This window comes from Cyprinus carpio, unplaced genomic scaffold (genome assembly GCF_018340385.1).
Source record: "Cyprinus carpio isolate SPL01 unplaced genomic scaffold, ASM1834038v1 S000006791, whole genome shotgun sequence".
In the NCBI taxonomy this organism is placed as follows: Eukaryota; Metazoa; Chordata; class Actinopteri; order Cypriniformes; family Cyprinidae; genus Cyprinus; species Cyprinus carpio.
The window spans coordinates 116,591-132,016 of NW_024879378.1; the positions used below are offsets into that span (position 1 = coordinate 116,591).

At 34.3% G+C, this 15,426-nt stretch overlaps 1 protein-coding gene across 1 annotated transcript; it reads right to left on the bottom strand.

The window, feature by feature from the left end:
* Window positions 1–5,984: 5,984 nt before the first annotated feature.
* Window positions 5,985–12,265, bottom strand: LOC109047817. Its single transcript, XM_042756083.1, has 5 exons — window positions 11,944–12,265; window positions 11,320–11,670; window positions 8,316–8,639; window positions 7,020–7,379; window positions 5,985–6,652 (listed from the first exon to the last, which is right to left on the bottom strand). Exons 1-5 carry the CDS (start codon window positions 12,032–12,034, stop codon window positions 6,525–6,527), a joined length of 1,254 nt encoding a protein of 417 aa, XP_042612017.1. The 5' UTR covers window positions 12,035–12,265; the 3' UTR covers window positions 5,985–6,524.
* Between the last annotated feature and the right edge of the window lie 3,161 nt (window positions 12,266–15,426).

A 15,426-nucleotide genomic window follows, 5' to 3' on the forward strand; every position in this document is an offset into this window, starting at 1 on the left:
TGAACATGATGAGGTTTTATACTGTGAATGTGCATTAATTCATCCCACTTACAAAAAAATTATTTAGTATTTATCAAAATTAATTAAAACAGTGAAATGCAAACTCAGAATATTATGCAAACCTGTGATAATTCTATATGTTAAATAACACAAATGTATCTAATCCCATTGTATTAACTAATGTCATTGCTGCTGACCTTTGATGATCTAGTTCAGCCATACTAATAAGCAAAAATGACTTTAGATAAACTATCAGTTGTGCTTAATTGTTTTTGTTTTGTTTTGTTTTTTATTGCTGAAGAGTGTTGAACCTTATTTTAAAAACGCAAAAGTAATATAATGCATTACATTCCATAAAAAGTAACTAAATTAGTTCCTTTTTAGGGAGTAACACAATATTTTAATGCATTGCTTTTAAAAGTAACTTTCCCCAACACTGTCACTCAACAATAATGTATACACAGTTTGCATGGGTTCCAGTGCATGTGGGTATTTAGGTAAATGAAAAGGTGCAGATAACAAAAGAAGCCCTGAAGGCAGAGCACATAGATATACAAATCCAACTTAGCAAATCAGAAATTAAATTTATCTTGATTGAGCTTTAAAAACCTATCAAGTCTGCCTGGCACACAGTCTATAATTAAGGCTTTTGTGATCTTTCTGAAATAAACTCAGAAAGAGGTTTTTTTTTTTTTTTTTTTTTTTTTTTTTTTACAGTAGCTTATATAAATTAACATCCTAATGAGTTCACAACTCAGTCCAGAAGATGGCTGTAATGTTTGCAAACCGCCAAGAAAAACCGAAGCGGTAGAACAAGACAAAAAAATTAAAAAATAAAAAAAAATAAAAAAAAATAAAAATTAGAGAATTTGGGGTTATAAGCAGTTTAAAATTTTGTTTTTGTTTTTTTTTTTTTTTTTAAAAAATCAGTGTTTCCAATAACTCAAACAGCATAAGATGTGTTAGGTAGAATCAGCAGTTAAAACCAATGTAAGATATTTTTGGATGTGTCTGATTTTTATTTTATTTTTTTATTAATTTGTTTTTTCTTTTTTTTATTTGTTCTTTGATTTATTCATACTATAAAGCAATGTTTCCAAGCCCTGTTCCTGCTAGGCACATCAAAAGTCTCAAAAGCTTTTTAATCAAATACATATTTAACTAATTAGCTCGCTTATGGAGACTCTAAGACCTAAAATAATGGCGACATCCAAAATGTGCACTGTTGGTGTACCTCTCGGAAAAGCTTCTCTCTGACTTCTGCTGAGCCCATTGAGTTTTAACAGACTGCATGCTGTGTATTTGGTGGGAATAAGGAAATCATGTATTCATGGGAAAACGTTATGTAAGGGGAGGCCTCCTCTGAGCTATAATTGACTGGTCATGCTGCTCAGGAAGCATTTCTTATTCATTTTAAAAACAGTTGTGCTGCTTCATGTTTTTGTGGAAACTGACAGATTTTTTTTCTCCTCAGGACTTTGATGGATAAAAAGTTCAGAAGAACATAATTTATTTGAAATAGAAATATTTTGTAACAATATGAATGTCTTTACTGTCATGTTTGATCAATTTTGCATCCACGCTAAATAAAAGTATTAACTTGAATAAATAAAACTCTTACTGACCACAACCTTGGTACAAGGTAGTGTATCACAGTTTCCACAAAAAAATATGAAGAAGCACAACTTTGATAGGCCTAATAATAATAAATGTTTCTTATTCATATTAGAAAAAAACATCAGCATATTAGAATGGTTTCTGAAGGATCGTGTGACACTTAAGACTGGAGTAATGATGCTGAAACTTCAGCTTTGCATCAGAATAATAAATTAAATTTTAACATGCATTCACATAGAAATAAGTTATTTAAACTGTTATAATATTTTACAATATTAATGTTTCTATTCATAAATGCAGCCTTGGTGAGTATAATAAAATAAATAAATAAAAAGTCTTAATTATTCTAAGGTTTGTTACCAAAGTATATTGTTTTGTTTATTTATTTATTTATTTTTACAGAATAGTGAAGAGGAAGAACGTGTTGAGTTTGCACCTACTGCCTTGAGAAGTGAGGAACTTTCATCAAAAATATCAAGTTTGGAATCTGTTGGCTTTAGGAATTCATGAATATCGCCACATGTATCACTAACATAAACAAAATACATAGCAAAAAAAAAAAAAAAAAAACTAACATCCATATTTGCATAGAACACATTCATTTTAAATTGTAATATTTGATCATAATATTGTATTGTAATACTGTATTTTTATCAAATTAATGCACCTTGGTGAACAGAAGATACTAATACAAAATAGTCATCAGAAATAGTTAAAGTGAACCCTGTCTGACTTTTTCATTTATTTGCAGTGCTCTCCATAAGAATTGGAACAGTAAAGACAAAATTGCTTTCTCTGCTGTGGAGTCAAGACATTTGCAAATATGATTAAAAGAAGAACATGCGACAAAACTACAGAATGTCACATTTAATTATTAGTTCTTTCGACACATACATGTTTTACCAAATTAAAAAGGACAGCACTTTTAGAGTTCATCCCACTATTTGATGTGAGCATAAGTATTGGAACAGCTGAATTTAAGGCAGATGTAAAGATTAAAAGCTAATATTTACAGTAGTTGCAGATCCCTTGCATACAATCAGAGCAGTGAGTCTGCAACCCATAGACATCTCCAGACTCTTGGTCTTATGCTTTGAAATGCTTTTCCCCAGCCTTTAAAATGAAGAGGTCCTGTTCTAGAGACAGCCATGCATGCCCATGCCATGACATCACCTCCACCAAGCTTTACAGATGAGGCTGTATGCTTAGGATCATTTGCAGTTACCTTTTTTCTCTCCACACTTTTGCTTTCCAATCACTTAGATATAGGTTAATTGTTGTCTCATCGGTCCATCAACTCACATTTGTGAAGAATCTTGCCTTTCTATTTTTGGTGCTGATCAGAGGATTGCATCTTGCTGTGTAGCTTCTGTAATTCTGTGTCAAATTCTCCTGCGGACTGTAGATTGACAGAGAGCATCACCCAGCTTTCTGGAGGTTATTGTTGATTTTACAGACATGTATTTTAGGGTTCATTTTCACAGCTTTTATGATTTGTCTGTCATCAACTACTGTTGTTTTTCTCACCGATCAGGTCATTGTTGATTGCTGATGTCGCCGGTAGTTTCCAAACTCTTGATTTCTTCATGCCCTTTGTTTTTCCAATAGTTCTAATTGACTTCCTCTTTTCTTTTAGCATCCAAAATGCTTGCTTTTTCTTTCAGAGTCAGCTTCCTCATCTTCATCCTGGTTTGTGTGTGTCATTGTCGAATGCAAGACTTAGAATGCAGAAGGTTTGTGTGTGTCTTATTAGAATCATTCCCTGCTTTTAATATCTGAAGGATTAATGCAACAGGACACAGCTGAACACTTAGAAAGACTTGTGAGGCAACTGTTACAATACTTATTCTCACATCAGACAGGGAGATGAAACTATAAAAGTGCTGTTCTTAGCTGGTAAAACATCTTTGTGATGAATTACCCAATAATAAAATGTGACACTCTGTAGTTTTTTTTCTCATATTCATCTTTTAGTCTTATTTACAGATTTATTGACTCCACAGCAAACAGAACACTTTTGTCTTTACTGTTCCAATACTTATGAAGGGCACTGTACATGTGTATGGACATACTGTAAACCCTGGAGAATGGTTAACTTGTCAATTTCTTTGAAAGCAACATATAATTAATTATCATTCTTTAACTTACTATTATAATTATAAAATCATAATACAATATGCCTAAATCTTAATTTTTTTTGTTATTTTCTATGAGAATGTTCTCTGATAGCAAATGAAACTCACAGATTCTAGCTGTTGTAAATGAATTAGATCTGTTTTTAATTGCATTTATCACAAACATACAAAAACGTTTTTTTTTTTTTTTTTTTTCCTTTTTTTTTTGTTTTATTTTGATGGTTTGTTTGAGATGAAAAGTTATATGTTAGAAAAACTATGTTAGAAATGTTCTGTGCTAAAAATTTTAAACATTAATGAAATTATAATCCATGAACGGTTCTTATTTGCATCATGAAATCCTAACACAGGTTTCTGTGAGGAGTTTGGCTTTTGACAGTATTTTAGCTCTTCAAAAACATTTACATCACAAAAACAGCAAATCATCTTCATCACACAGTATTTTAGCTCTTTTACATCACAAAATATCTCATACCCTGAGACTAAAGTGGAGTCATCACAAAATGAAATCAGCCACTTCCAATGAAACCATTGAATGAATGATTCTGTGACTCACATGTTCAGTGATTTGGCATCAAATCTAAAGGTATGTTTCAACCCATGCAACAATTCTAATGTTTTATTATTCAGATTCTTGAATCTTGAAACTTGTTTTAATAACATATCCTAGATTACACTTAAACTGATTTTAATAGATTTCTTTAACAAATTGATATAAAACAAGTTATAAAAATATTGTGGTGACACATGTCACATCAGTCTGTTAACCTTAAAATAATAACGTTAGGTGGAATTTTGATGTGATGTATTTATCACATTAAGAAAAATGTTAATGAGCTGCTCAGTTAATATAGCTGATTCAATTATTTTAGTGTTATATATTTACTGCTGCTCATTTCAAAGCATATTTTAACAAAGTAAACTTAAAAATAATCTCAAATGAATTACACTGATAAAAGAAATGTATTTTGAAACTATTTTGCATACCTGTAGCTAAAACAAAATGTATATATCACGTTTATTCCTATTTTAACCTCTTAACTGTCACCCCCCCCCCCCCCCCCCCCCCCCCTTTTTTTGAACATAGATGTGAAAGTACATGATTCAATCTTAAACACCACTTGAAAAAGCATAATTTTATGTTACAAATGTCTAATACAATTTTAGTAATGTCACCAAAAAAAAAAAAAAAAAAATTACAATACCTTATTTTTATCAACTGAGAAATAAACGGCCAATGTCACATATAAAAAAAAAATATATATATATATATATACAATGTCACATTCTTCGATCTTACGATCTTTCACAAGGAGATGTTGTATTTCAAAAACAACTGCAGAAACATGTTATAAGTGGTCCATTTAGTCTGTTTTATATGTTCCATAATTTTCCTATAAGGAGAAATTGGTTCAGGCTTGAAATGACAGGTGAGCCACCCTGGTTCCTGCTGCTTTCTGTTGCTAAATCCCTCTCATTTTTGTGTTGTTGGATTGATGTTTTTCAGTGCAAAAGCTCACAAAAACCCCTATAAGGAGAAATAAAAACAGCCCAAAACTTTAACTGTAAAAATAATCCAACAAAAAACAGCCCAAATAATGTGATTGAATAGTCAGTCAATGTTGTTATGAGCCATTATAACTCCTTAAAACAAAATAATGTATAATAACATTAGATAAATTTCAAGTGGAATTACCAAATATGATTAAAATATGCAAGCAGTCACTGACAAAACGTCAATCAAGTAATTTACCAATACCCTCGAAAAAACATGCACCGTTTTCAATGTCAACATTCCGAATCTAAATGCAAAAAAGTGCCCAATATAAGTGATAGGAAAAAACAACATTATTTGACTCTTGTTTATGCACACATATGACAATCAAAACTGAGTCGTCATTCATTAATCCGACAATAAAAAAAAATAAAAAAAATAACAACAACAATAATAATCGCCATCCATATCCATAAGTTTTATCACCGAGGTCATATGTAAATCTTTTTCACAGAGGTCCTCAGGAGAAACAAATACCGTCCAAATCGGGCTTAAGTCTTTCGTGAAGTTTATATTGTAGAACATTATACCTTTGCACGGTCAAACAATTTCGGCTGCTTTCAAGGATATACCAATCTGGACTGTTTAAAATATAAAAGACGATTAATAAAGTACCTATCCTATCCTGGTTAAAATAAAATAAAATTATATATATATAAAGATTTGATATAGGCCTAAATAGATTTTTATATATTTTTAAATAGATTAAATAATTCCGCTGTGCTCTAATTCCGGGGTTGCAGTCATATTAGAGCCTTCGTGTTATCTCTCCCTCAACAGGTGAAATTCACATTTTGAGAGTTAAAACACTCTCCCACTCTTTACCATGTAACTTATATTTAGGCATTATGGTTTGGTGTGGGCTGGCCCTATGTGGGCTGAACCGTTACCGCACTAAAAACCCGTCACTCATGAATCATCACGTCTGTCTGCAAATCCCTAGTGATTGGCTAAAAGTACGGCCGCGACATCAACATCAGCACCTCTACACTGCAGTGAGCTTATGTTTATAACGTCCTGATGACTGTTTGGATGCAGTATGTGCACACTTGTGATTGTTTGTCAGCCAGTTAGCCTATACAATTTATATGTTGGAAAACCGCCAGACTGACCCCAAACCAGCCCAAATTTTGTGCACCCACCCAAGCTATTTTTTTGACTACAACATCAGTTTACACTAATTTTCATCTAGAAAGTATTTTTTTTTTTTTGTTAAATTAGCCATGTTTATAGCACCAGCTGCAATAAAGCTTTAAACATGCAGCAGTTATATACGCCAGCAGGACAAGAGCAACAACACCAGCAGCACATATTTCTGCTATAAGACCAGAAGGCAGACTTGATTCTGTAAGAAAAAGAAACAGTGAATAGTATTAGTGACCAGAATCTTTTTTTCTGATATTTGTACATCTTTCTAATTCTGGTCGACAGTATTATGGTATTGATTAAACTGATAAATGGCGCCATCTGGTGGGTTTTGGAAGAACAGCTGCTAAAGCAGCATCACCACTGAGAGCTTAACATGAAGCAGCAGTGTTCAGAGGATAACTGACCGCGACACATTTGTTAACTTTAGTCAAAATGTCATAGTGACAAATATAACTTTTTCAAACAGTCCACAATGAAAACAAATATTTGGTTGAATTAAGTAAACTGTATTTTAAAATTTCTCGATGGGAGTGAAAAAAACAACAACAAAAAAAGACACTTACCAATGACAGTAACACTGAATGTCTCTACGCTGATGATGCTGATGCGGTGGCGGTGGCTGATGCTGTGGACGATCTTCACTTTGTATTGTCCAGAGTGTGTTGTTTTGATGTTCATGATGGTCAGAGATCCAGTTTGATTATTCATCTCCAGTCTGTCTCTGAATCTCTCATCAGAATCTTCACATTGATCATCTGTACAGATCTTACTCTGATCTTCAGTGATTTCAGTGAAGTGAATGTCACTGAAATGCCACGTCATCACATGATTTGGGTTTTTTATTACACCAGGATGTAAAATGAGAGATTCTCCCTCCTTCACTGACTTACTCTTCACTTTATCTTGCTCATTAGCAGGAACACCTGAAACACAAACCAACAGCTGATTGTAGCTCAATCTTAGTGAAAAAAAAATACCATAAAGTTAATGAGAGACCTGTGTATGTGTTTTCTTGACTTTCATTTTTTCACTTTACATCTGTTTAAATTTTGTAGTTATACTTACAAACTCCAGTTTCACAGCAAAAGTGTTTGGAAAAAAATTATATGTACTTTTGAAAATAAAATAATGAGAATAAACAGAAAAAAAAATAAAAAATAAAATAGTTGTGAATGTCACTGCTATATAGTCATTTAGCAGACACTTTTATCCAAAGCGACTTGCAAATGAGGACAAACAGTAGCAATCAAAATCAACAAAAGAGCAACGCTATACAAGTGCTATAACAAGTCTCAGTTAGCTTAATGCAGTACACATAGCAAAGTTTTTTTTTTTATAATATAATTAATAAAAAAGAAAACCGATAAAATAGAAAAAGAATAGAGCAAGCTAGTGTTAGAGGCCTTTTTGCTTTTGTTAATATTATGATGAATAAAAAGAAAATGAATAGATAGAATAGAAAAAAAGAACAGAGGAGCTAGCTTATTATTATTATTATTATTATTATTTTTAAGAAAACAAGCAGTAAATGAATAGAGTGCAAGTCTAAAAGGGGCAAGTGTTTTTTATTTTATTATTATTTTTTTTTTAAGAATAGAATTAGATTAGAGAGGGCTAGAGTTAGAGGGTCAAATAAAGATGGAACAGGTGTGTTTTTAGTCGTTTCTTGAAGATGGCTAAGGACTCGGCAGCTCGGATTGAGGTGGGCAGGTCGATCCACCAGGAGGGAACAGTTAATGAAAAAAATCTGTAAAAGTGATTTTGTGCTTCTTTGAGATGCAAGATAAAGCGATCTTCACACATCAAAGATATGCTTAATAAAGCATATTTAACCTGCTTTTTAATGTTATATGACTTACTATGAACAGCAACATTGAAGATCTTATGAATGACTCTTCTTCTGATGATCTGTAGTTTATAAACTCCAGAGTCTGTAGTTCCGGTGTCTGTGATGGTGAGATCACCCGTGTGACTGTCCAGCTTCAGTCTGTCTCTGAATCTCTCTTTACACTGATCAACTGTACAGATTTTACTCTGATCTCCAATGATTTGAGCGATGAGAGTCTTATTAAAATACCATCTAATCCTGTCTTGATGGTTCATCTTAACATCAGTGTGTAGAGTGACTGAATCTCCCTCCATCACATATGCTGACATGCCATCTGTTTCAACACCAGAAGCATCTGAAGAAGAAATGAACAGTCCATAAAAAAATGTAACAGGAAAGTTCAATCAGACCAGTTATTCATGATGATCTGCTGATGCTCACACTGAGCATCACAATGGGGAAGAACGGTGATTTACTTAAAAGCAGAATGGGGAATATGGTATTAAAAAAAAACAAGGTGCTTTCCAACACCAAAAAATTATCCTCAGGTGACTTCTCTGATCACAATAGCTCTGACCACAATGTAGGACAATTTTCATAAAAAGTACAGCTATCCATGGATATAGCTCTGACTGCACTGATGAAGCAGGCCAAAGATAATTCAGTTAAGAATTACAGCTACCTGACAACTAAGTGAGTCTCATTCTGAGTTGGATGAAATCTTGTCCCTTTTCAATACTATTGTAACGGAGTGACAGAGGCGTGAGGCATGCGGATCCATATGCAAAGCTTTATTCATAGACATGGTCATACACAGGCAGGGTCATTGAAGTATATTGAGAGCAAAACATGAGCAGTCCAGTGAACAGGCGTGGGTAGATCAACAACAGTGAACAATATCCAACAGGGCAAGGCAAAGAGAGATAATTCAGGTACACAGGCAGGGGCCAACAGAGTTCGAAACAGCAAGACAAAAGTGTAATCCAGGCAAAAATCTGAACACAGGAAAACAGGCAAGGCGAGACTATGACTAAACTATGAAAACCTGGAACTGGCTCTGTAAAGTGCTATCACTAGGAGAGTAATAAATGCAGACAAAACTCAGCCCTACTCGGCAAGCTCGGCAAGGTGTGAGAAGAAGTCCAATGCTTATTGATCTTTTTGTGTGTGTGTGTGTGTGTGTGTGTGTGTGTGTGTGATTGTTCTCAGGTGTATGGTGTGATTGTTATCAGGTGAATTTGTGACTGGTGCAATGGATCATGGGAAATGTATTCCAGGGTGTACGGTGTAGTGTGAAAGTCTGTGTGGTGAATTAACGGCAGTTCAAAGACCGGATAATGACAACTATCTGTAACTGCCACACACTAACTGATTTTAGCTCAATTATTTGGGGATAATGTACAATGTTACAAATGTTAAGCCTGCAAGTAAAAGAATCCTTAGCTGTGATTAATTTAAAATGATTCATTTAAAATTCCTTCACAGGTAGAAAGGTGATTACTGAGCATCAGAATGGTAAAGAAAGGTGTGAAAATGGCAACTTTCAAAAATGATATCGTTAGTGTCTCGTCTTTGCTACAAAAACACAAATTTGTGAAAACAGTGCGTTTAAATGATCAGTCTATAAGAATGCATATTTAGAAAATGATATCACCAACCACTGGCCTGGCATGCATAATACAGCATTTTTAGAGGTTTTCAGGGATCCATATGAACGGAGATGGTCAGTGATCATCAAAGAAGAGGGCAGAGCCTTTACACATTCTTCGGATACTCTGTCAGCAAAACAGGTGAATCTCACACAACCGAAATGTCAGAAATTACCTGCATACGTGCCATACGTGTTTGAAACCAGAGACGGACAATGATGGAGAGACTGTTGTGGAGTTAAGCTGATTCAAATCTAAAAATGGTTGTTCAGGTGCTCAGAAACAACTTTGAACTGACCCCTATTTGGTGAAGCAACTAGGCGTAAATTGATTTGCGCAAATATTTAACAATTTGGCCCATTTCCTTCAAAAATGAAGTTCAGCCACGATGTCCTCAGTGCCTCGGATGTTGAGAGTCTATGGAGAATCTTATGTCCATTGGAACATCCAGCAACAGAACAGTTGTAAGGGGTTTTTTTTTTTTTTTTTTGGCACAGACATTGTAATCTCAAGATGCTACAGCGAGTAAACAAAAATGCACAGACATTTGAAACTCATTCAGGGATGGATCTATGCTAATGAGCAGATTTCTACTAGTCATGTGTGGGGCTTCCCATACTCTTAAGTAAGTGTAGTGGAAAATCTGGAACTGTGCATTTGGAGAGACTTTTTTTTTATAATTGGAGGATTATAAAAAAAAGTAGTGGGTGGATTTTTACCATTATAGGCTGGTTGTTTACACACACTGTGGATACACAGTGTTCAAACACCTTATAAGAATACATTTTGCAAAATAGGTCCCCTTTAATGTTTATTAATGTGTCTGAGTAAAAGACCATTTTCTTTAGGTCACAGACTAAACACTATTTATGAATTAGTTTATTTTTTTTTTGCGTTTACACATTAGAAAATCTAGAACCATTGGCATCATGAAAAACAAAACCGCAAATTAATTATATTTTTGGGCAGGCATAGTTATCTTCCTCACAGTGTGAAAGCTTACCCACATTATGGGAAAAGTATTTTTAAAGCTAAACAGCACATTATAAGGTAGTTTAAACTAGTGATGGGCATTTTTGCATTCCACTTCGTAATACTTTGCAATCTTTGTGAATCATTTGTTTTGAACCAGTGATTCAGAGCTTGTGACAAATAGTCAAATGGCAAAAAAGTCATGTGATTTTGGTAAACAACATTTTGTTATGTCATAACTGTTTTGTATTTTTTTTTTTTTTACATTTTCTATGGGTTTTCTGCTGCAGGGTGTGTTGATCTCTGTGTTATTGTGTCTAAACTCACTTTTTCAAACAGTCCACAATATAACCATATTAAACTGTATTCTAACACTGCAAAAGAAAAGGCACCAATTGGCTGAGTTACACTCACAAGTGACAGTAAGGCTGAATCTCTTAATGCTGTTGATGCTGTAGTGAGGTCGGATGCTGCTGTTGATCTGTAGTTTATAAACTCCAGCGTCTGTGGTTGTGATGTTTGTGATGGTCAGAGATCCAGTCTGATTGTCCAGCTTCAGTCTGTCTCTGAATCTCCCAGTACTATTACACTTGGCATCTTCACAGATCTTATGGTGATCTCCAGTGATTTGAGTGATGAAAATGTCATTAAAATGCCACGTCATCACATCATCTGTGTTTTTTAGTACACCAGGATCTAAAGTGACAGATTCTCCCTCCTTCACTGACTTTGTCTTCATTTTATCTGTCTCTGCACCTGGAACATCTGGAACACAATCCAACAGTTGATTATAGGACACCTTTTTTAGGAAAAGAAAAATAATACAGCATGCCTGGGTAGCATCACATGCTTCGGACCTTGGGATCTTGTCTCAAGTATGTGATGGGATTTCTGTAAATTAGTGTCTGAGGGCCCATACACTTTTGGGGCAAAAAAAAAATGAAGAAAAAGAAAATGCTTCTCAAAAAAAAAAAAAAACAAAAAAAAAAAAAACACAGAAACAGCATTTAACTTGCTTTTAAATGTTAAATGACTCACCACAAACTGCAATATTGAAGATCTTTTGAATGACTCTTCTCCTGAAGATCTGCAGTTTATAAACTCCAGAGTGTGTGGTGTTGATGTTCATGATGGTCAAATCACCACTGTGACTGTCCAGTTTCAGTCTGTCTCTGAATCTCTCTTTACACTGAACATCTGTACAGATCTTACTCTGATCTCCAATCAGTTGAGCGATGCGAGTGTCATTAAAATACCATTTTCATTCTGTCTTGTTGGTTTGTTTCAACACCAGTGTGTAAAATGACTGAATCTCCCTCCATCACCGACACTGAGACTACATCTGTCTCAAGACCAGAAGCACCTGAATGAACAAATAATTATAAATCACTTCTGGTATAGTGTGTTAAAAAATATACAAAAGAAAAGTGCCTTATGGTGAGAAAAGTATATTTTCTAAAGATGTTAATGATTGTAGGTAGAGAAATATGTCTAGATTTATAATCTAACAAGAACATTGATTTACATAGGGGTGGGTGATATACACAGACACAATATAAATTTGTCAACTGGTTGAGATTTTGGACTATATTGTTCCTATTTCAATCTGCATCATCATGAAAGCTTGTCATTTGAATACATTTTTAAGTGCTTCGGTTTAAAAACAAGTAATATTAAAAAATAATATAGCTGCATAATCTCAATTAAGGGGCCAAGAAGGCATTTAAAGATTATTTTTTGAAATTGCTGAAAAATTATAAATACAACAACTACAAAATACGATTTAATGGGTTATTGACCAACTGATATCAAATCAACGTGGTGTGATCTATGTGGGGTGACAATATAACATGTAAAGTTTGGTGTCAATATCTCAAAGCTTTGCAGTGATACAGCCTCAGATGTAGTCTGGCATAATGCCTCAATATTGCTTTGTTGCAATCAAAAGGTCTTGTCTATCAACACGGAATCCATACATTTTTGTCAGCATGGTCTGAAGATGATCTGAGCCAAATTTGGGTTTTCAAAATAAATAAAAATGACATGCTGCACTGAATCTAAAGAGACCAGTTTTATGAATTTTTATGACATGACTGTGATCAAAGTGAACGTGTGTTCCTGCAAAACATTACTCATACCTATTGGTTACCACTGCGTTCGTGATTTCACTTATTTAATTTATGTAGATATTTAAACAACATTCACTATGTACCGTGCTTGACAAATTTATTAAAACAAAATTAATGTAAGGTTTTTAACAAATTAAGTAAGGTTTGTGCCACTGCTGCTCTAAACTAAAAGTACTGGTGATGATCATTTTTTTTTTAGCATTCTGTTTTGGTTAGTCCTCCCATTTCTGTAAACTCTTTAGTAACAGTAGTAGGCTATTTCTAATGCTATAATATAATTATTGTTGTCTATGAAAGAAAGGCTGAAAAAAATAATCAAGCACTTATAGTGTGTGTGTGTGTGTGTGTGTGTGTGTGTGTGTTTTTTTTTTTTTTTTTTGTTTTTTGTAAAGATAGCGAATAACAGAAACTGTAAGCTTTGGTAATTTCCATTTTAGGAATAACTATAAATCTGGGTGATTTCCATCAGTCGGCAGGTGATTACAACAAAGCAAAAGTTTTTTAAACCACCATCAAAAAATTAAGTTTTTTTTTTTGTTTTTTTTTGTATAAAAATATAGATCTGACCAGAGACAGATTTGGATAAAGTGGCTGTCATCTCAACTTTGTTGTTTGTTCAATAAAGTCTTATTTTGCTATCTGGAACTCTGCTTCTTGAGCTTTATTCACAAGACAGAGAAGACTTTTCTCCATAGCGTCAGATAGAAATTAAAAGTCATTTGACCCATTTAACAGATGTATGGCAGTCATATTTGGATGACAATCTGATGTACAGCAAAACCTTTAAAGGGGTCATCTGATGCGACAAGTATTTTTACAAGCTGTTTGAACTAAAATGTGTGTTGGCAGTGCCATTCTCAGATTCCTGTCTGTGGGAAGTCACACTGAACCAGGCCCCTCCAACGCGATAGTTGACTGACACTAGCGCTTTACCTTAGACCCGTCTTCCATCGTTTTGATGCTGGAGCAGAAGTACACATGAATGGCCCCTAAGCGAATGAGGCATTCTGTTTTTGGATGTAATAATCAACATAGCAGTCATCATTTACTCCCGACATCTGAGCCGCTGAAGACACAGTAGATACCTTTTTTTTTTTTTTTTTGAATGGAATGCACCCCATGTTTTACCTAAATGCGTCTATGTTCGCGAGAATCATTCGTGATCCAGCCTCACCTACAGAAGAAGTGAGTATAAGGCTCTTTTATGAATCTATGCAAATCGCCTTTCCTAATAACATGCTAGTTAACAAGTTCTGCAGCTAAAGTAAACAGTCTCATGAGAACAGCTCGTCACTCCATGGGAAGAGAGGGGCGGGGTGAGCAGAGCTCATTAGCATTTAAAGGAACATGCACTAAAACGGGTTGCTGAAAACTGAGCTGATTTTGACAAGGTAAAAAGGGTGTTGTTTTACACTACCATTAAGCAATTTTAACCAACGTATGTTATACACTTTTCATTAACACCATATAGAGTCATATCAACTTGTGCAAAATGGGCATCAGATGACCCCTTTAATGATCACGTCAGAGAAAATGTTGCAGTGCAACCAACCACGTGGGGTTAAGCTGATGGTAAGAAAATGTGAAGTTTTTGAGAAATGTGTGAGGTTCCTAGGAAAGCTTGTGTCCAAGGATGGTCATACAAATTTAGATTAAAGACCCATCTCTTTAACCTGGCTTATACATAACACACTAATGCACTTCTAATATCTACATCCATTAAAGGATTTTTAGGCTGCATTAATTAGGTAAACCGGAACCGGGAACACTTCCCATAACACCTGATGTACTTGCTACATCGTTAGAAGAATGGCATCTACGCTAATATTAGTCTGTTTTTCTATTATTCTGAGGTTGAGGTGTTCTACAATCTTTGTTCACAATCAGAATAGGTGCATTTCTTTTTGAATTTACATTTGTAATATTGATTTCAAGTTTGTTAAATAAAACTTTTATTTTATTGCATTGCTTCTGTATTACTATTTTGGTTGAAATGGCCATGAAGTATTTGGCGTCAGTTTGATTTGCATTTTTGACTTGAATTTTGATGCCAGTATTTGATGTCAGTTTGATTTCTTTTCAACATCAAGGTGCTCAGAGACAACACATTTGATGACTTCAAACATAACTACACAACACGGAGTAAATGAGTCATCTCTGTCAGACTGTTGTGACTGATTCTGAGTAAACGTCTTACACAAGTGCATTCTAAACTCCTACATTCTCATACCAGTAATCTTCATTCTGTGTTCACACACAGCAGCATTCTTTTACAGGTAAATTGCCAGAATGAATTTAGTGGTAGGCCTATTTTTGAAAAGGTCCTATTCACACATGATCTCTTAATGGTAATTAACCAGTAATTAACCAGTAAAGACTGTATGTGTGAAAG